Source organism: Musca vetustissima, unplaced genomic scaffold, assembly GCF_032173495.1.
Source record: "Musca vetustissima isolate MV318-11 ecotype Yass unplaced genomic scaffold, APGP_CSIRO_Mvet_v1 utg22549, whole genome shotgun sequence".
Lineage (NCBI taxonomy): Eukaryota > Metazoa > Arthropoda > Insecta > Diptera > Muscidae > Musca > Musca vetustissima.
In genome coordinates this window covers 1-21105 of record NW_026876924.1, presented here as the reverse complement: position 1 = coordinate 21105, position 21105 = coordinate 1, and the positions used below count along the sequence as shown (strand labels likewise).

Here is a 21105-nt window from a genome sequence, read left to right as displayed (position 1 = left end):
ACTTTGACGGACATGCATAAATCGACTTAGAAAGTGATTCTATGCATATTCTCAAAAGGAACCATGTGTCTATCTCGTTTCCTTTTGCCTGTTACAAACATATGTACAAAGACATAATACCCTGTACCACAGTGTGGTGAAGGGTATAAAAAATGCATTTGAGTGATAGCCCCAAATTACCACAAAACCAATGCATTGCTAGTATGGCACTGGAATCGGGAACATCCATTCAAAATTTAATTGAGGAAAAGATCAAGAAGAATTTTTAAGAAGAAGAAAATTAACTTGAATTACAATCATGAATATCCTTAATGTTATATGGAGGGACATGTCGCCATGGTCAACCACCAAAAAAAGCTATAAGGTCCTTTTAAAAAGCCGATGTCCTCGACATAATGGGTCGAACATTGCGAACGGTAACAGCTACCTTTGAACAAATTCAGAAGGAGTCAGCCAATTGGGTCGTATAAATTTAATGTGGAGTGGTAGTAAGATTTCCAATATATTAAAGACCTACATAGCATATAGAATTTTCAGTGAATGGGCCATAGAAAAGTTGGCAGAAAATCCGCTTTTTTATCGACAAATTTTGTTCAGCGATGAGGCTCATTTCTGGTTGAATGGCTACGTAAATAAGCAAAATTGCCGCATTTGGAGTGAAGAGCAACCAGAAGCCGTTCAAGAACTGCCCATGCATCCCGAAAAATGCACTGTTTGGTGTGGTTTGTACGCTGGTGGGATCATTGGACCGTATTTTTTCAAAGATGCTGTTGGACGCAACGTTACGGTGAATGGCGATCGCTATCGTTCGATGCGGAGTGGTAGTAAGATTTCCAATATATTAAAGACCTACATAGCATATAAAATAATAACATAATTTTAGAGTGACACACATATAATGCATCATAATATATATTTCCACCCTCCTCCATTTAATCACCGTCAATCTATAAAGAACGTCTTCCATAAAATTCTGCCGACTGTCATTGAAGTTTCTGTTCTGTTTCATTATTTTTCGTTTTGGTTCTCTTCAATTGAATTTCATAATTTATTTACTCTGTCATTACATACGTTCCTACTTCGTCGTTCCATACTTCAGTGATTTGTTTGCTTGGCGATTGTACAGTTAAATTGTTGGTTGGTTGGTTTGGTTTGTCGGCAAATTGAGTTGTAAACTGCAATTGTTCGCCAGGTAGTTAGTTCGTCAGTTAGTCTGCCAGTCAGGCAACACTCTGTCAGTCACAAACTTGTTGATCTTTAATAAGTTTGTAATACTTTTGTTGTTGCTTGTTTGTTCAAAAATCAATTTCTGTTGAATTTTTTTTTGATTCCTTTTTGAGGTTAAAGTTGTTAAACACAACAAAATTGTCATAAACACAAACGTATGTATGTACATGTAATTGTAGAGATATTTGTGATTGTCATAAACGTTTTTATGTTGCAATCAACAGATTTCCCTTAATCAATGACATTTGTCGAGGTACTAACCGATTGAATTAAGAAAGCGTATTTGCCAGTGATTATTGAGACATTAAATTGAGTGGAAAATTGTACGATAAATGTTTGAGGTACGAGGGACTACTTTATATAAAGGGTTATTTGGTTTATTTTTTAAAACATTCAGACATTCTTGGTGGACCTTAAAATTATTCTTACAAAAAATCCACGCCACTTTCGTACTTGAAAACCAGTAAGGAAAATAGTAAAGTCGGAGTGGGTCGACTATATGATACCCTTCACCACTTTGGGTATATTCTACATAAGATCCTAACAGACGACGCCTATTCGAAGGAACATTGACTTGAAATTGAACGAACTTAAAACTAAATCTAACCCGATTTTCACGAAACTTAACACACGAGCTATGGTAGGTACAGATTTCCATCTCAAAGGCACGAAAATCCCCATGAACATGCAGAGCAACAACCACATCAAGTGTAAATACAAATACAGAAAAAAACACAAATTTTTCTATAAATACACTTGTCCTGAGCGAACAAATATATAAAAGAGGTCGTTAGAAATACTTCAACGTACAAAACATTCAATTATAGTAACTTCAGTACATTGTACAAAATTGTGTGCCGGTTGGCCAAACTTTGGGTCTTTAGTGCACAATTTACATTAAATCGGACAAAAAAATATATATAGCAGCTATATCTAAATCTGAACCGATTTTCTCGAAACTTTACACTCATAATTCTAGACACAATTCAGTATACTTTGCAAAATTTCTTGCAAATCGAGAGATATATAGGGACTTTGGTACACCATTAACTAAAATCGGACGATAATATATATGCGAACCATATATATGAACCGATTTTCTCGAAATTTGACACACATCACTCTAGACTTAATTCAGTGTGCTGTGCCAAATTTCGTGCAAATCAAGAAATATATAGGGACTTTGGTACACCATTTACCTTAAATCGGACGAAACTATATATGGGAGCTGTATCTCAATCTAAACCGATTTCACAAGAAACTTAGCACACATCATTCTGGACCTAATTCAGAACTCTATGCCAAATTTAATGCAAATCGAAAGATGTATAGGAACTTTGGTGCCCCATTTACCTTAAATCGGACGAAACTATATATGTGAGCTATATCTAAATCTGAACCGATTTTCTTCAATTTCAATAGGGTTCGTCCTTGGCCAAATAAATGAGCTGTGCCAAATTTCATCCAATTCGAATCAAAAATGCGACCTGTACTTTGTTTACAATTTAACATCTACAGACGGGCAGGCGTATGTGCGGACGGACATACATTAATTAACTTAAAAAGTGATTCTATGCATATTCTCAAAAGGAACCATGGGTCTATCTCGATATTTGAAAAAAATCCACGCCTATTTGGTATTTGAAAAAAATCCACGCCTATTTGGTATTTGAAAAAAATCCACGCCTATTTGGTATTTGAAAAAAATCCACGCCTATTTGGTATTTGAAAAAAATCCACGCCTCTTTGGTACTACAAAAAATATTCTTTAAAAAATCCACGCCTATTTGGTATTTGAAAAAATCCACGCCTATTTGGTATTTGAAAAAAATCCACGCCTATTTGGTATTTGAAAAAATCCACGCCTCTTTGGTACTGCAAAAAATATTCTTTAAAAAATCCACGCCTCTTTGGTACTACAAAAAATATTCTTTAAAAAATCCACGCCTCTTTGGTACTACAAAAAATATTCTTTAAAAAATCCACGCCTCTTTGGTACTACAAAAAATATTCTTTAAAAAATCCACGCCTCTTTGGTACTACAAAAAATATTCTTTAAAAAATCCACGCCTCTTTGGTACTACAAAAAATATTCTTTAAAAAATCCACGCCTCTTTGGTACTACAAAAAATATTCTTTAAAAATCCACGCCTCACAAAAAATATTCTTTAAAAAATCCACGCCTCTTTGGTACTACAAAAAATATTCTTTAAAAAATCCACGCCTCTCTTTGGTACTACAAAAAATATTCTTTAAAAAATCCACGCCTCCACGCCTCTTTGGTACTACAAAAAATATTCTTTAAAAAATCCACGCCTCCACGCCTCTTTGGTACTACAAAAAATATTCTACTTAAAAAATCCACGCCTCTTTGGTACTACAAAAAATATTCTTTTCTTTAAAAAATCCACGCCTCTTTTATGTACCCTAAAAAAAATATTCTTTAAAAAATCCACGCCTCTTTGGTACTACAAAAAATATTCTTTAAAAAATCCACGCCTCTTTGGTACTACAAAAAATATTCTTTAAAAAATCCACGCCTCTTTGGTACTACAAAAAATATTCTTTAAAAAATCCACGCCTCTTTGGTACTACAAAAAATATTCTTTAAAAAATCCACGCCTCTTTGGTACTACAAAAAATATTCTTTAAAAAATCCACGCCTCTTTGGTACTACAAAAAATATTCTTTAAAAAATCCACGCCTCCACGCCTCTTTGGTACTACAAAAAATATTCTTTAAAAAATCCACGCCTCCACGCCTCCACGCCTCTTTGGTACTACAAAAAATATTCTTTAAAAAATCCACGCCTCCACGCCTCTTTGGTACTACAAAAAATATTCTTTAAAAAATCCACGCCTCCACGCCTCTTTGGTACTACAAAAAATATTCTTTAAAAAATCCACGCCTCCACGCCTCTTTGGTACTACAAAAAATATTCTTTAAAAAATCCACGCCTCCACGCCTCTTTGGTACTACAAAAAATATTCTTTAAAAAATCCACGCCTCCACGCCTCTTTGGTACTACAAAAAATATTCTTTAAAAAATCCACGCCTCCACGCCTCTTTGGTACTACAAAAAATATTCTTTAAAAAATCCACGCCTCTTTTGGTACTACAAAAAATATTCTTTAAAAAATCCACGCCTCCACGCCTCTTCTTTGGTACTACAAAAAATATTCTTTAAAAAATCCACGCCTCCACGCCTCTTTGGTACTACAAAAAATATTCTTTAAAAAATCCACGCCTCCACGCCTCTTTGGTACTACAAAAAATATTCTTTAAAAAATCCACGCCTCTTTGGTACTACAAAAAATATTCTTTAAAAAATCCACGCCTCCACGCCTCTTTGGTACTACAAAAAATATTCTTTAAAAAATCCACGCCTCCACGCCTCTTTGGTACTACAAAAAATATTCTTTAAAAAATCCACGCCTCTTTGGTACTACAAAAAATATTCTTTAAAAAATCCACGCCTCTTTGGTACTACAAAAAATATTCTTTAAAAAATCCACGCCTCTTTGGTACTACAAAAAATATTCTTTAAAAATCCACGCCTCCACGCCTCTTTGGTACTACAAAAAATATTCTTTAAAAAATCCACGCCTCTTTGGTACTACAAAAAATATTCTTTAAAAAATCCACGCCTCTTTGGTACTACAAAAAATATTCTTTAAAAAATCCACGCCTCTTTGGTACTACAAAAAATATTCTTTAAAAAATCCACGCCTCTTTGGTACTACAAAAAATATTCTTTAAAAAATCCACGCCTCTTTGGTACTACAAAAAATATTCTTTAAAAAATCCACGCCTCTTTGGTACTACAAAAAATATTCTTTAAAAAATCCACGCCTCTTTGGTACTACAAAAAATATTCTTTAAAAAATCCACGCCTCTTTGGTACTACAAAAAATATTCTTTAAAAAATCCACGCCTCTTTGGTACTACAAAAAATATTCTTTAAAAAATCCACGCCTCTTTGGTACTACAAAAAATATTCTTTAAAAAATCCACGCCTCTTTGGTACTACAAAAAATATTCTTTAAAAAATCCACGCCTCTTTGGTACTACAAAAAATATTCTTTAAAAAATCCACGCCTCTTTGGTACTACAAAAAATATTCTTTAAAAAATCCACGCCTCTTTGGTACTACAAAAAATATTCTTTAAAAAATCCACGCCTCTTTGGTACTACAAAAAATATTCTTTAAAAAATCCACGCCTCTTTGGTACTACAAAAAATATTCTTTAAAAAATCCACGCCTCTTTGGTACTACAAAAAATATTCTTTAAAAAATCCACGCCTCTTTGGTACTACAAAAAATATTCTTTAAAAAATCCACGCCGCTTTGGTATTTGAAAAAAAATATTCTCTAAAAAATCCATGGCTATTTGGTATTAAAAAAATATTCTTTATAAAATCCCAAGCTTTAATGGACTTTGAAAAAATATATTCTTTAAAAAAATCTTGATTAATTACAATTGTTTCATCAACATCACAATGCGTAACGCATTTTTTTTATTACAGCAACAACCTTGTATAAATCGAATCCGCCATTATGTCATAAGTATCAGAACTTTTTGTTGGATTTCGTGGCATTTTAATTACGAAAACCCCGGGCAGCTCTTAGAGGAAAAGCCCTTTAATGCATTTTCAGCTTTTAGACATTAATTCCGATGTTGTAGTTTTGTTGTTATTTTTTCTGAAAAATTGCAAAATCATTAACCAGAACGAATGGCTGTTTTGCGTTGGAAGTCGGTAGATAGAGTTTTAGTTTTTTTTTTTTTTTCGAAAAAATAATTTGGTTTTTGAACTTTTTGAAGCAGTAAAGTTGTGGTAGGTAGCAGCACAGAAAATTATGCCTGACTTCATACAGCTGTTGGCGTTGAAAAAAGCAACGAAAAGAAATAATTTCACTTTCTTTACATGACTTTGACTACGGAGGAGGAGGATGATGTGGATGATTTTCATGTAAAACCATGTGTAGAGCTGCGGATTGGCAAAAAATCCAACGTGCAAAATTTTATGCCGTACTCAAATGTTTTTGCGTACAACAAAAATGAAATGTTGTTGTTGTTTTTATGTAATTTTCTTTTTTTCGAACAAATTTCTCTCAACCCTTTAAGTCATGCTTTTGGGTTGTTTTTCAAACACTTTCGATTTCGTTGACGATTTACGGATATCCGCCAGCCACAAAGGTAGGTTGTCAGCGAACACATTGGATAGAGATTAGGATTTTGTTTTTATAATTTTGGTGTTGAAATAAAAAATGTACGCTTTATGACTCCAAATTTAAATTAAAATTATTTTTTTTTTCAAATCTAATGAAAGCCATACCTCTCTTTGACAAGAGGAATTTCTTTTTTTTTGTGGTTCAACCTCCTCATTCCTCTAAGCCATAATTGTTACACTTTGTTAACGAAAAAAATGTCAATTGCTCTTATCCACAATGAAAATATCTTCATTTCCAGTGTGAGGCCATTATTAAAATCTTGTTTTGTTGTTGTTGTTGCTGCCTGTGGGATTTTGAAATGTCTGCCACCGTTAGCAGTTGGTAGTGACCACAGTAATTTGTTTAAATGATTGTCGCTGAATTGATGTTAAGTGTCATGACACTTCAAGACACTCCATTATTATCTGAATCATCTCAAAGTGTCAATGTGTGTGTGCGTGTGTGTGTCCGGCAATTTCTCTCACGTAGTTAAATGAAATGGTCTGTTATTACCTTTTTTCTTGAGACGTGCCACATTTGGCAACACGTCGTAATGTGCCATAATTAGATTTAAGAATTTCAAAGAAAGTTTTTGGAACTTGGGGACTAATATTTAAATGAAATAAAAAAGGGGAAGACGTAGATTTTATAAAGAAATGTCTTAAGACCAATAGGTGTGGATTTTATAAAGAAATTTTTAAAAAATGTTTTTTCAAGAAGGCGGGGATTTTTAAAAAATATTTTTACAATAAGGCGGGGATTTTTAAAAAATGTTTTTTCAAGAAGGCGGGGATTTTTAAAAAAATATTTGTCAAAAGAACACCGAAAATGTGGATTTTTAAAAAATATTTTTCGAGGAGCCTCCTTAGGCTTGAATTTAAAAAAAAAATTATTTTTCAAAACTGCACCGAATACGTGGATTTAAAAAAATGTTTTTCAAGAGTCCACCGAAGGCGTGAATAAAAAAAATATTTTTCAATGCGTAGGAGTTTGGTGCACCATTTATGTATAACCGGACGAAAATATGTATGGGAGCTATATCTAAATCTGAACGGATCTTCACGAAACTTAGCACACTTCATTCTAGACTCAATTCAGTACTCTATGCCATATTTCGTGCAAATCGAAAAAATATATTTGGACTTTGGTGCACCATTTACATTAAATCGGACGATATATATATAGTGCTATATCTTAATCTTAATCTATAGTGCTATATCCTAATCTGAACCAATTTTCTTAGAACACATCATTTCAATTTTCAAAATTTCGTGCAAATCGAAAGATATATAAGGACTATGGTACACCATTTACAGAAAATCGGACGAAACTACATATGGGAGCTGTATCTAAATCTGAACCGATTTTCACGAAACTTAGCACACATCATTCTAGTCTTAATTCAGTAAGTTGTGCCAAATTTCGTGCAAATCGAAGTATATTTAGGGACATTGGTGCACCATTTACCTTAAATCGGACGAAACAATATATAGGAGCTATATCTAAATCTGAATCGATTTTCACGAAACTTAGCACACACCATTCCTGACTTAAATGTGCACGCTATACCATATTTTGTGCAAATCGAAAGATATTTAGGGACTTTGGTACACCATTTACAGAAAATCGGACGAAACTATATATGGGAGCTATATCTAAATCTGAACCGATTTTCACGAAACTTGGCACACATCACTACAGGCTTAATTCAGTACCCTATGCCAAATTTCGTGCAAATATAAAGATATATAGGGACCATTTACCTTAAATCGGACGAAAATATATATGGGAGCTAAAAAAAATATTTTTTAAAACATCCGCCAAAGACGTGGATTTTTAAAAAAATATTTTTTTAAACATCCGCCCAAGGCGTGTATTTTTAAAAACCTATTTTTTCAAGAAGGCAGAAATTTTTAAAAAATATTTTTCAAAAATACACCGAAAATGTTTAAATCCAAAAAACAATCAAAAGTACACCAAAGAAGTGGATTAATTTTTTGTTTGAAGAGTCTCCTTAGGCTTGGATTTAAAAAAATATTTTTCAATTTAAAATAAAAATTTTTTTTGAAAAATATTTTTCCAGGAGCCTCCTTATGTTGGATTTAAAAAAATAATATTTTTCGAGGGCCCATACGTAGGCTTGGCGACTCCCTTAGCTTGTCAGTAGAGGCTTCCTTCGTATTGCCTACAGAGACTACCCTCAGTCGTCTTTAAACATTTCTTTCAGTTCGCTTTCGGCTTGCCTTGAAGACTACCCTTGCCTTCCCTTCAGCACGTTTATAAAGAATCCCATTACTCACATCTGGCCAACGAAAATTCACCTTAGCTTCAGTACATCAATAGACTCCGGTTGCCTTAAATTTCCTTAAAAGGTCCTGACACCATTGAGACTTCATTCAGTACGTTTAAGATTCTTTTTCTATTCAGTACATCTATATAGACCCTTTGTCCATAATTTTTAATTTAGTCCACAAAAATTTCCCTTACCTTTTAGTATTTATATATAGGCTCCGTGTGCCTCCATCTGCCTTATAAAGACTCCCAGCTCAGATAAAACTATCAGAACTCTTCTAAGACTCCCTGGCTTTCTACGCGTCTATATGATGCCCCTTTCTTCAGCTTTTCGCACGCTCGTGAAGAAACAGATCAGATCGTCCCATATTTTAGTTATTCCGGAAGACTACTTGACATCAATTGACCTATGTTATGCATTCGTCTCCTTTTGAACCCTCTCTAAGGACCTCTCTAGCATTCAGCTCGTCTATATAAAGACTCCAATTACCTTCAACGGGTCTTAAAATTATCGTATTTTAGGTACCAACTCTACAGCTCCTTTACAACGACTTCCCTTAAAGTTCGTTCTGTGAAGACTCCAATGAAGAAAGTTCGTCTGTGAAGACTCCAATCCATTCAGCTTGCCTATAAAAGGTCTATCGATGTCCTCTTTTGGAACCTATGGAATTATTATGGTTATATACTGATTTTAGTAGTCGATCTGAAGTCCCCTATTACAGAAGAAGACTTATTTCATTTTACCATAAGCCACAGCTGGCACCCATTGCAAGAGGGAATACCTAGAGGTCCTCTATTTACAATATATATCCTCTTGAAGTTCTTTATATAAATAGAGAACCCCCTGAGTTCTTCTTAAGGTGTTCATTTAAAATTCTCAAGATGTCAAATATTGGTCATGAAATATTTTTTGAATTCTTAAAAATAGTTGAGAAGTTCTACCGACTATGGAGGTGCTGAATTGACATCTCTTGAGGCACTGCTTCTGCAGTGGATTAATTTTTTTTTTTCAAAAGTACACCAAAGACGTGGATCTAAAATTTTTTTTGGGGAGTCTCCTTAGGCTTGGATTTAAAAAAATATTTTTCTAAAAAATAATTTTTAAATTATTATTTTTTTTTTGAATTTTCCAAGACCCTCCTCAATTTGGATTCAAAAAAAAAAAATATTTTTCGAGCACCCTTCTTAGGCTTGGATTTTTAAAATATATTTTTCAAGAGTCCACCGAAGGCATGGATTAAAAAAAATGTTTTTAAGGAGCCTCCTTTGGTTTGGATTACAAAAATCAAGACTCCTTCGGTGGACTCTTGATTTTTTTTTCAAATTTATTTTTCAAGCCTTTCCGATATTATAAACTTGCAATTTTATTTTAAATGAAAGTGAAAAAACTTAAAATTACGGAAGAGAGACTTCCACCATATAATTTTAAAACAAAATTCCTCAATAAAACCCAATCTCCACTAAAACCACAAATTAAATACCAAAACTTTTCACAAAAAAACTAAACCTTTCAATAATCTCTTGCGATTGTTTCAAATAATTAAGTTAATCGCTAAGCGTTTATAGTTTTTCCTTGTACAACAACAAAAGCAGCAATATTTTTCCTACCGCACAATGACCGATAATTTTCAAAAGGTGGTAATAGACCCCCTCTATCGACTCCCTAACACCTTCAGTCATCTTAAACTGAATGGCTAGTCGGCCTAACCAACTGGGTGGGTAATGGTGCCGCTCATAACCATAAAATCTATGACTTAATAAAGTCAATTCCAATGAATTGTGGTGATTGCAGCAATTTAGGAAAAAAAAAATTAAAAGAGCCAACCGAGGAGGAAAGAAGTCAAACACGTTTTTTGTTGCTTTTCAGATGGCCATAACTTTTGTAATAATTTTTGTGGGAAACCGCTATGGAACATGTTTCAAAGTCAAAGAGTGATGGAGTTATGGACGGCCATTAGCGGGCAATGTTTTACAAAATATTTTGAAATGTTTATGTTTTTCTTCGACGATAAAAAAAAACTTTGGGTTTTATTTTTGTAATCGGGAAAGTTATAAATTGCGTAAATTTATGAACAATTTTCCCCCATCAAAAGTGTTGTAAGCTTATACTTTATATAGGTTCGGAAAAATTAATTGGATTATGTATTGCCAATTTGTTTAAATGGCTATAAAATATTGGAAATTACAGGAGAGTTGTGGAACTAGCTTTTGGAAAATTGTGAAAATTTTTAAATATATTAAGAAGTGGGTATTCTCAAGATTCAGGAGATGCAAATTCAGGACCTCCATAGGCCTTCTATTGTCGGTAGATCTTCTCAACTGCAAATAGAGAACTTCAAGAGTATTTCTGTAACAAATAGAGGATCTCAAATTGTCATATGTTTTATGGTAAAATCGACTTCTAAAATCAGTAGATTACCATAATAATTCCAATAAAGGGCCTCGAAGTACCTTCTACGGATTCAGAAAGTTTTTTTCTGAGTTAGGAGTCTTTATAAGGGAGATGGATACACACGGAGCCTTTATAGACATACTAAAGGTAAGGGGACTCTGGATCAGCTATTGGTAATGAGCGACTAAGTACAAGAGCTATATTCATGATTTTAGGCCAAGGGTTTTTATAGAAGTATCTACAGTTGTCCAGTAGGAAATTTTTCCGTGCTGAAGGGAGTCTCTTTTTATAGACAAACTGAAGAGAGTCATTAACCCTTTGAGCCTCGAATTTTTTCCGCAATCTTAGAACAAATTTCTGTTCACGGATTTAATGGAACTATCCTAAATAGGATATGCACAAAATTTGACATTGCTACATCCTTGCATTCGGGAGATACAGTACATTCTTTCGGAAAAATTAAAGTGCAATATCAAGAAAACCAAATGCAAAATCGACAGAAAAATCAGACGACACAAATCAAATGAAAAATCTAAAAAATTCAAATTTTCGGTAAAATTATAAGTTTTTCAATATAGAGAAGAGGGCAAATCGCTTCGTATTCGAATTATACAAATTCTGTCCTCAGAATAATTGTTAATTCTTGTAAAAATGAATATAGTGAGGGAGAGATTTTTACCCACCAAAGATGTATGACCTATTATTTGTATCTGATTGACAGAAGGCCTTTTATAAGAAGAAGCCATCCTATAGGTCTTCCAAGGAAAAATGCCTTCTTTGATAATACCGACTTTGGGATTGTATCTGAAGATCGAATCTTCACCTTCTAGGTCAGTAAATAATCTACAAGGTTCTAAAAATAGAATACCTTCTAAAGAACTTGTATAGGTAGAATATATTCTCAGGGATTTCTGTAAGCAGAAGGCCTTTTACACAGGTCTTCTATGGACCCATATCAATATCATAGAATAGAATCATCAATAGAATTTCTGAATATCATCGATCATCGTTGGGACATCATCTATAGCTCTTCTATAGACACAAAATCTAGTCTTACATGGACAAAAGTCCTTCGATGGATAGAAAACCACCTTATGGTAAGATATATCTGAGATATTCTACATTTTCGAGGTCGTAATAATTTCTATAGTACGTTATAGAGATTTTCTATAGAAAAACGATGCGCTATAGGTCTCCAATAGACAAAATATGATCCATTCTATGGACCCACACCTTAGGCCTTCAAAAGAAAGACAAACTTCTGAATGTCGTGTACCTGTAGATATTCTGTAGACGAATGACCTTTTATAGGTCTTATAAAAGATATTCTATAGAGAGGAGAGAGGTTCATCAGTTTGTAAATGAGGTAGCAGAAGGACTGGACCAATGGGTCCTATCTTCGTACTTTATGTAGGCTTGGTAAAGATAATAGGTTTGGTTTAAAATTTTGACCATTTCGTGTGGGAGGTACCACAAGGAGTGGACCGATATTCCCCATTTTTGAACATAAACTAAGTTTGAATTAAATATTACTATGTCCAAAGCTTGGATGACTCGGAGACACATAGACAGACGGACGCTCATTTATAAATCGACTCAAAATTGTCGGAAACAGAGTTGATCCAAAGAAACACAGGGTCTAACACCAAAAATTAATTTTTCGGTGGACTTCATCCCAATGTCCTATGTCCTTCAGGCGTAAATGTATACGCCATAGAATACAAATTTCGTAGTTTTTCACACAAAAGTCAGGGTCCATTTGACCCGCTAAATATTGACCGATCTTAATGAAAACAGGCATGTTTATTTTTTGGCCCGATCTCCTTCTCCCGATCTTCTTCTCCATAGTCGATATTCGGACCATAATTGCGGCCTCTTGAGCGACCAGAAAAACCGACAAAAATTAAGTATTTGATCCATTTCAACCACTAAATATTAGCCGATCTTTACCAAGTAAGATAGTGGTCTTCATTGGCCAGAACCCACCCTACATTCAAAATTTCGCGAAGATTGGTCCATAACTGTGGCCTGTATTGTGTTTACAAATTATAATGGACAGACGGACGGACACACATGTCTAGATCGACTCAGCTAGTCGAGATATGACGATAGGTATACTTAAAGGTAGGTCTAGGACCAATATTTCGCGGCGTTACAAACTCTTGAGGCTGCACAAAGTTATAATACCCTGACAACATAGGTGTGTAGGGTATAAAAATGAATGTTCTTAAAGGGTTCTCAAAAAATATTCTTCAGAACTAGCTATGTGAAAACAGAGATCCATATCGAAAAATGTCACCCTCCAAATCCGAAATACCAAAATACGACCGCTTTGATGTGAAATATCCCTAAAACAATTAAAATACCCAAAACCCCTTTTGACCAATATCGAAATTTTTCTGCAAAAATGTTTTCAGCCTGGAACCAGGAATGCCACATTACAGCTACTTGGGTGGGGAAAAATAGGCGAAAATCTGTAAAATACTGAAAATATGCGAGAGCTGTGTATAAGGGGGATATGTGAAAATATGGACCCATTTTTTAAATGCTCCGCTCAGCAAAAATATTTTTCACACAAATCTGGAATGCTAAATTCCAGATAGAAAATCTTCTGCATCTTTGAATGACACAAGAACATTGCAGTTCTTCTGTTAACAGAAACCCTCTTGTAGATTTTCTTTAGCCGGAAGACCTTATAAAGTTCTTCTAAAAATTTAAGACCTTTTATATTGCTTTTAAAAATTTGAGACCTTTTCAAGGTGGAATGCAAAATCCACATTGTTTGGAAAATCTGGACAGGACTAATTAAATACCAAAAATGGGGCGGGAGGGAGGCTCCTTTATGTTGCTGAATGTCTTCTATTTACAAACGCGGTTCTTTTCTATTCCCAAAGCCCTTTTGTAAAATAAAAAATCCTTGTATTTAACTTACCATCAATTTGTAGTATAAGGCATATTACACCCACAGCTATGATCCATTGATATATAATCCACATTTTTAATAGCGCGGTATTAGCTCCAGATGGCAAAGATGATAATGGGGTTTATATTCAGTTATTAATGCACACTTTTTTAAATACTGATTGTCACACACTTTTATCTCACTTGTTGTGCTCAATATCGAACAAAGTATGTCCTCTGTTTTTTTTTGCAACACCTTTTCGATTACACGAAGTTCGGTTTTTTTCCAGATGCTGTTGTCAGATTTTCATAATAGTGGTAATATTTAATAATAACAATACTCCACGGTCAACAATGTTAGTACGACAATAATTTAAACATGACTGCATGCATACATACATATGTTGTAAGTAGCACAAACACACACTCACACACACACTTTAATAATCTTTGTTTTATTAGTTATTAATTTGTAGTTTTTTCTTTCAATTTTTGTTTTGTTTTCCGTTACAGAGACCCCGTGTTGTGCTGATTTTTAAACATCGATAGTGAAACGTTGGCAAATGTTTTGAAATCTTCTCGCGGTATATGGAGACACACTTTCTGCTATGACACTGAGACAAGGTTATGCGCGGATGCCGTGATAATGTTCGGGGCAGGCGGTCGTTCGGTCGGTAGATCGCTCTGTAGTTCGTTTAAATGTTTTCTTCAAAGACAAGTTCAAAACAGTTAAGAAATGCAACAGGCAAACGAGTGGCAGTGACTGGTGGCAGCAACATAACTGTGGCAATGTGAACTTATTTGTAAGTTAACATAAAACATATTTTTCGGAGGGAGGGAGGAGGTGGGCACGAACTTATGATGATGATAAACGATAGTTGTTGGTGTTAAGAGTTTCTGTTATCCAAAACAAAATAATAAAACACCTTGGTGTTACCATTCCCAACAGTATGATTAAATACCACTCTACATGACGTGTTTCTTCACATTTATGGCAGACAGACACCCCAGTTGAAGATGATGAAGGCCCACGTTCTTTTTTGATAGCTGTTGTTACAAATGTTTCACATACACATATGTACATATGTACTTATATATTCACGTATTGTTATTATTTGCGTTTTGCCGGTATATATTTAGTAACAGTTGTTGTTTTTGTTATTAGCCGTTTTTTTCACGATTCTAGTTTTTGTAGCTGTATTTGTTGCTGTTGCTTTGTTGTTTACTTAGAAATTTTTTTTAGTTGGGAGTTTTCCGGCTTTGCTGTTTTTATTTTTGGTTTCTTCTTCTCTTCTCCTCTGTTTTTTTGTTTTTTGCCGTTTTTTATATAAGATGTTCTACAAAACAAAAAAATATATTTAGTGGCTCAACACTTATGCTTTAGTTTATCGGGCATTTTTGGGTTGGATTTTATTTTCATTCAGAGATTTATCATTTTTATGGACTATTTGTCGCTGGCATGGATTTACATGGGTACTAGAGGGAGGAAAAGGGTTATTAGATGGGTGTCATTTAATAACCTAACAAAATTCTCAATATTTGTAGGTTCATTATAGATTTTTATTCTCTCCTATGCATAGAAGACCATCAATAGGTATCGAAGGAAGGTTCTAGAAAGCCTCCCATAGATGGAAGGTCTCTTATTGGTGTTCCATAAACAGAATACATTTTATAACTAAAAATCATGACCTTCCATCGATAAAAGACCTCTTATAGTCTTTCATAGAAAAAAATTCCTTTTATATACAAATTTTGGTCTTTATACCTCCAATTAGTTTTCTTTAAATATATAACCTTACCCATATATGGTAGATATTAGACCATCTATAGAGAAAACCAGCTTAGACCTTCTGTATACATAGTCATTTTTCCATAATCCTTCTTTGAATATAAAACATTTTACTGTCTTTGAACAGTAAGCCTTCTCTAGACCAAATACATTCTAAAAATGTGAGGATATTACATAGGCATTCTATAAAAAGATGACGTCATATAGGTTTACAGTAGACAAAAATCATCCATGGGTCTTCTACAAACACAAGGCCTCCGTAGGACTTCTATAAACCCATATATAGGATTTCAATCTGTCGATCATTGATGAGCTGGAAACCATCTATAGGCCTTCTATAGACTGAAGATCATCTTTTGGCGTCTTGTAGGCTGTTGACTTTTTAAGGGTACATATATACATTTTCCATAAATAGAAGAAGGTCTTTAATAGATGGAAGATGTTTTATTGGCCTTCCTTAGACGGAACATCTTTTAAATAAAATACCAATTGCCAGGATTCTAATTTTGTAAAGGACTATATATATATATATATATATATATATGGAGATTGGTATTCTTTAGTTAAAATATCCTCGATATTTTTCTATTTATAGAAGATTCTAGAGATAGAGGACCTCTTATTGGTCTCCCATTTAGAAGATCGCGGTAGAAGTATTCCTGTAGTTTGTGATGCATAGATTGGTATTCTATAGTTAGAAGATCCTCAATATGTATTCTATCGATGCAGGATCTATAGACAGAGGACTTTTTATATATGGAAGTCTTTATAAATGTCTTAATAAACTGTAGGTATTTTAAGGATAAAAGAAGACATATAGTATTCCCAGTTGTTGTAGAAATAAAATACATGCGATGGGTCATTCGTTCAAGAATGTTGCAACTTGAACGGGATGCTTAGCTTAGCTTAGCTTAGCTGGGAAGTTGAAAAGGTGCAACGTGTCGTGTGGTCCTAGTCCACAAGCAGGACATGTGTCGGATATCGAGCGGTCAATTCTTACCCAATATGAATAGAGGCGGTTGCACCATCCTGATCTTAGTTGAGCTACGACTACTCGCGTTTGTTGCGGCAGCTGTTTCTCCTCAGCTGCGATGGATTGGGGGTAATATCCGATTGTGGTATTCACACGATATTGCTCTACTGCCTGAACGACTGTGTTCGTGTGAATACCATTCAGATGTGATTGATAAGCTTCTTGATCAAGTATTCACGCCTTTATACCCCTCTCTCTAGATCATGAGAGGAAGTCCTCTCCATAAGACAATGGCAGGGGTGTTTCTGACAATAGCACCCGAGCAAGTACTGCATCGACAACATGTAGTCGATGGGTACGATCTTCGTCTCCTCATGAAGGTGGTCCACAGGAGTCATGAGGAGACACCCTGTTGCAGTTCTCAGGGCAGCATTCTGACCGGTTTGGATATTTTTCCATTGCGTATCACTTACATTCGCGAACCACGTTTGCGGCGCATAGCTTGCTTTATAAGAGGTCAACAAGGTTTCTTTGTCAGTGTACCAAGTGTTGCCGGCTAGCGATTTGAGGACATTGTTCCTACTTCTCAGCTTATCACATGAAGCAGTGGCTTGCGCACACGACTTGAATAGGCTGTCGAACGTTACTCCATGTATCGTTGGGTAGTTGTTGGTCGCAATCAGTTCTCCATCGACCTCCATATGGTGAACAGTGTGGCTGTTGATTTTGTACGGATATTTTCATATTCCTCAGATGGAAGAAATTTACAAGATTAGCTATGTAGAAGTTTATCCTCTCACATAGTTCATCAATAATAAAATACAAGTATTCCCAGTGGATATATTACCTTTAATGAGAAGTTAAGGCTTTATAGAGGTCTTTCTAAGGGTCTTCTTTAGACCAAAGAATAGTATTCATTAAATAATTTGTGCATTGAATCGGAATACCTTCTATGGGTTTTCCAAAAAACATTTAAACCTTCTAAAAATTTGAACACATTTTTAAGGTCGCCTAAAACTTTGAGACGTTTTTAAGGTCTTCCATAGGGAGAATGGGCAGAATTTGACAGAAGTTAATTTACAGGTCTTCTAAAACCTTATACAGGCCTTCTATAGATAGTCTCCCATAGATAAATATAGGCCTCCAAAGATAGACAATCTTGTGAATGTCTTCTATAGACAGTAGAGAAAGTTATTTATAGGACTTATAAAAGCTCTTCTATAGAGATGAAACCTTGTAGGAGTATTCTTTAGATCCCAAAGAAAATAATTCTCTAAATATTTTTTATTGAACAAAAAGACCCACGAAATACTCCTTCAAAATCTACGTTTATTGCAATAAAATACCTTTCAAAAAATATTCGTAAAAAATACGCTCTTAATGGCTTTAAATGATCCTCAAAAAAAAAAATATATATATATATATATATATATATTAAATGGCTAACATACACGTACTTCCATACAAAATTTCCTGCAGCGATTATATAGGTCATCCTTATATAGGTCATCCTTAGATATTCTACAAACGAACACTCTCTTCAGGCCCTCTATAGTTCTTCAATTGAATTTCTGAATGGCTTCTACAGACAGTGGATTTATTAATATTAAATAGACAGAAGAACTTTATTATATCTTATAAAAGCTCTTCTATTGAATGGAGACATTTTTCGGAGTCTTCTTTAGACCCTAAAAAATTAATCATACCTCAAAATAAATAATCTTCAAAATTCGCTATGTGTAAACGTAGACTCATATCGAAATTTTTTTGCAGCGATGCATATCACCCCTCAAAAAAACCCCGGGACCTTTATATGGCTGCTATGACAAACATTGACCAATATCGAAATTTTTCTGCAAAAATGTAATTCAGCCTCCAAGAACCCAGAATGCCAGAACCTTAAAATACTGAAAATCTGCGGGACCTTTCTATTGTGTTATACGTGATAACATGGACCCATTTTAAAAATGTATTGCAAAAATGTTTTTCACACGAATCTGGAATGCCTTAAATGCGGTAAGGACATTTATGGATATTATGTCAAAACGTGGAAAATATATTTTTTTCTGGGAAGAAGTAGCTTATTCTTCCGAAATCCGCAATGCCAAATTAAAAGCGATCGTTCATAGTTTTGCATTTAATAACCCTCTTCCACCATTAGCAACATTGTTGCCTCAATTTCAATTCATCGCCCAATTTGTTGTTGTATTTTATTACAAATCATAGTATTATTGACACAATTTTCATTTTGTTTTGGTAAAGAACAATTGAATTACGCGAAAACTTTAAAGAGTCTATTTTCATGGTATCTGCATAGAAAGTAAGAAAAGTGGAACATAAGTACTAAACTGAACAAAATATCTGACACAGAAAATGTATGGTAATTTTGTAGTAATTTTAGGCATGGTTCAACACAATAAATATCTTTAAAGATTAGAAAATAAAAAAGAAACAAATACAAATCGTGAAACAGAACACAACAATCTGCCTTAAGACTATAGTTGATAACACTGTGCGACAAAATCGATGACATGATCTGTGAGGTTGAAAATTCCTATTGGGGATGAAAGACCTAGTTGAGTATATGAAATACCCAGAAGGAAAAAAATCAACTTATGTATTGAAATACGTTATTTTACATATTCAATTTTGAAATTTTAAACCGGTTATACGAATACACATAACCGGTTATTCGTTTACAAAAAATCCGGTTATGCGGTTTTATATATATGGAAATATGTTAATTTAAATATTCAATTGTGAAATTTGAAACCGGTTACTCGAATACACGTAACCGGTTATTCGGTTACCAAAAACCGGTTACCCGGTTTTATGTATATTTTTATAAAATTATATTTTTTCTATTATAAATTGTATTTTTTTTAAGATTAATGAAATTAAATTTTTCTTAATCTTTAATTATTTTTATTGACTTTCCATTTTAATCCGGGTTTTTTGTTATACTTTCTGTTCCCATTGCTTATCTATGTTTCCTATTTACTACAATTCTTATTTAGACACTATAAACTAGCAACTAAAATTCCACAAAAATACCTTTCACTTGTTACAAAAGATGTCACTCGACCCAAATTCCCTCCACAAATCCGGATCGATAAAGACAAGACATCCTTTGTAGTGTTAATTCATCGAAACAAAACCAGCGCTAATTTAATATAACCTGCATTTTTTTTTTAATTTCTATTGCAGGAGGTAGATAGCAAAATATTTTCCTCCTTCTTCCGTTAAGTGAATGAAAATATCGCTTTCCAACCCCCTTCCAATTAAAAGGTACCCACTTCTCTATAACAAACTCTCCGATTCCCTGTTCTATTTTTCATGGCATTTATCACCAGGTCGTCTTTCTTCGATACGAAACTATTTTTGTAAGGCGCTCAATTATTTTTTCAAACTCGAGTACTGAAGGGGAGAGGTAAGTTCGACCAGACCTGAAGGGTATGCCTGCATTGTAATCCACCACCCCATTGAACAACAACAAAACGTAAAAACCAACAACAAAAACTTGACCGGAAGTCGGAAACATTTAAGAAAAAGTCATTCACCTGCAACAACTTTTGCAAAAGAAACTTTTTTGAAGTGGGCCTGGGCCTGGGCTAAGTGGCGAAACAACTGCAGGTTGCTGTCTGTCAGTGGCAATGGCTAGTGTCGGCGATGGTGGTGGTGGTCAAAGTGTCTGGCCTTTGCCCACCAGCCAGCTACTCTATTCTGTTGTTTAGGTTTTCATGTTTTGAAGCCAAAATGTAGTTAGTGTTGTTGTTGTTGTTAATGGTGGTGGCTTTAGTCTGGACTTGTCTTGTTCCGGACTCATTTGTTGTTTTTTGGTTTCGTATTGTTGCATTTTGCTTTTGACCCAAACATGCAACGCATCCATTTAGTTTGGCCGGTTTCACTTGTTTCTGAAGGAGTTATTGCCATGGAATTGTATTTTCTTTAACTGAAATTATGTAGCTTCTTTTTTTGGTGGGGAGGGAGGCTATTTCCTCAAGGTATGTTGGTGCCGGGGATTCCAAAAGGAAAAAGTCCACTTTTACATTAGCATAGCTCTTACTTGCCCGTTCACTTTTTTTGTGCTGATTAGGAAAATCGTGTCACATACATACATAATTATGGGGTCTAATGATTAGTTTTCCTTTGGCCAAGAGGGTTGATTTGTCAGGTGAAGGAGATGTAGCTTCAGAAGGGAGTTTTTGGTGTTAGGAATCGACTGAAGAATAACTATTAAATAAACAAATTTTCAAAGGCAACTGTACCTAAAGTGGATTAAGAAATGCATAAGAAGACTTTTTTCAGGATAACACTTT

At 34.4% G+C, this 21105-nt stretch overlaps 1 protein-coding gene across 1 annotated transcript in view; it reads right to left on the bottom strand.

Annotated features, from left to right (window-relative positions):
- Positions 1-14119, bottom strand: part of LOC133321441 (protocadherin Fat 4-like) — a 29679-nt gene extending 15560 nt beyond the window's left edge. Inside the window, exon 1 of the mRNA XM_061530528.1 lies at positions 14056-14119. Coding sequence (XP_061386512.1) covers positions 14056-14119 — 64 coding nt within the window. The remainder of the gene's footprint in view (positions 1-14055) is intronic.
- Positions 14120-21105: the final 6986 nt, after the last annotated feature.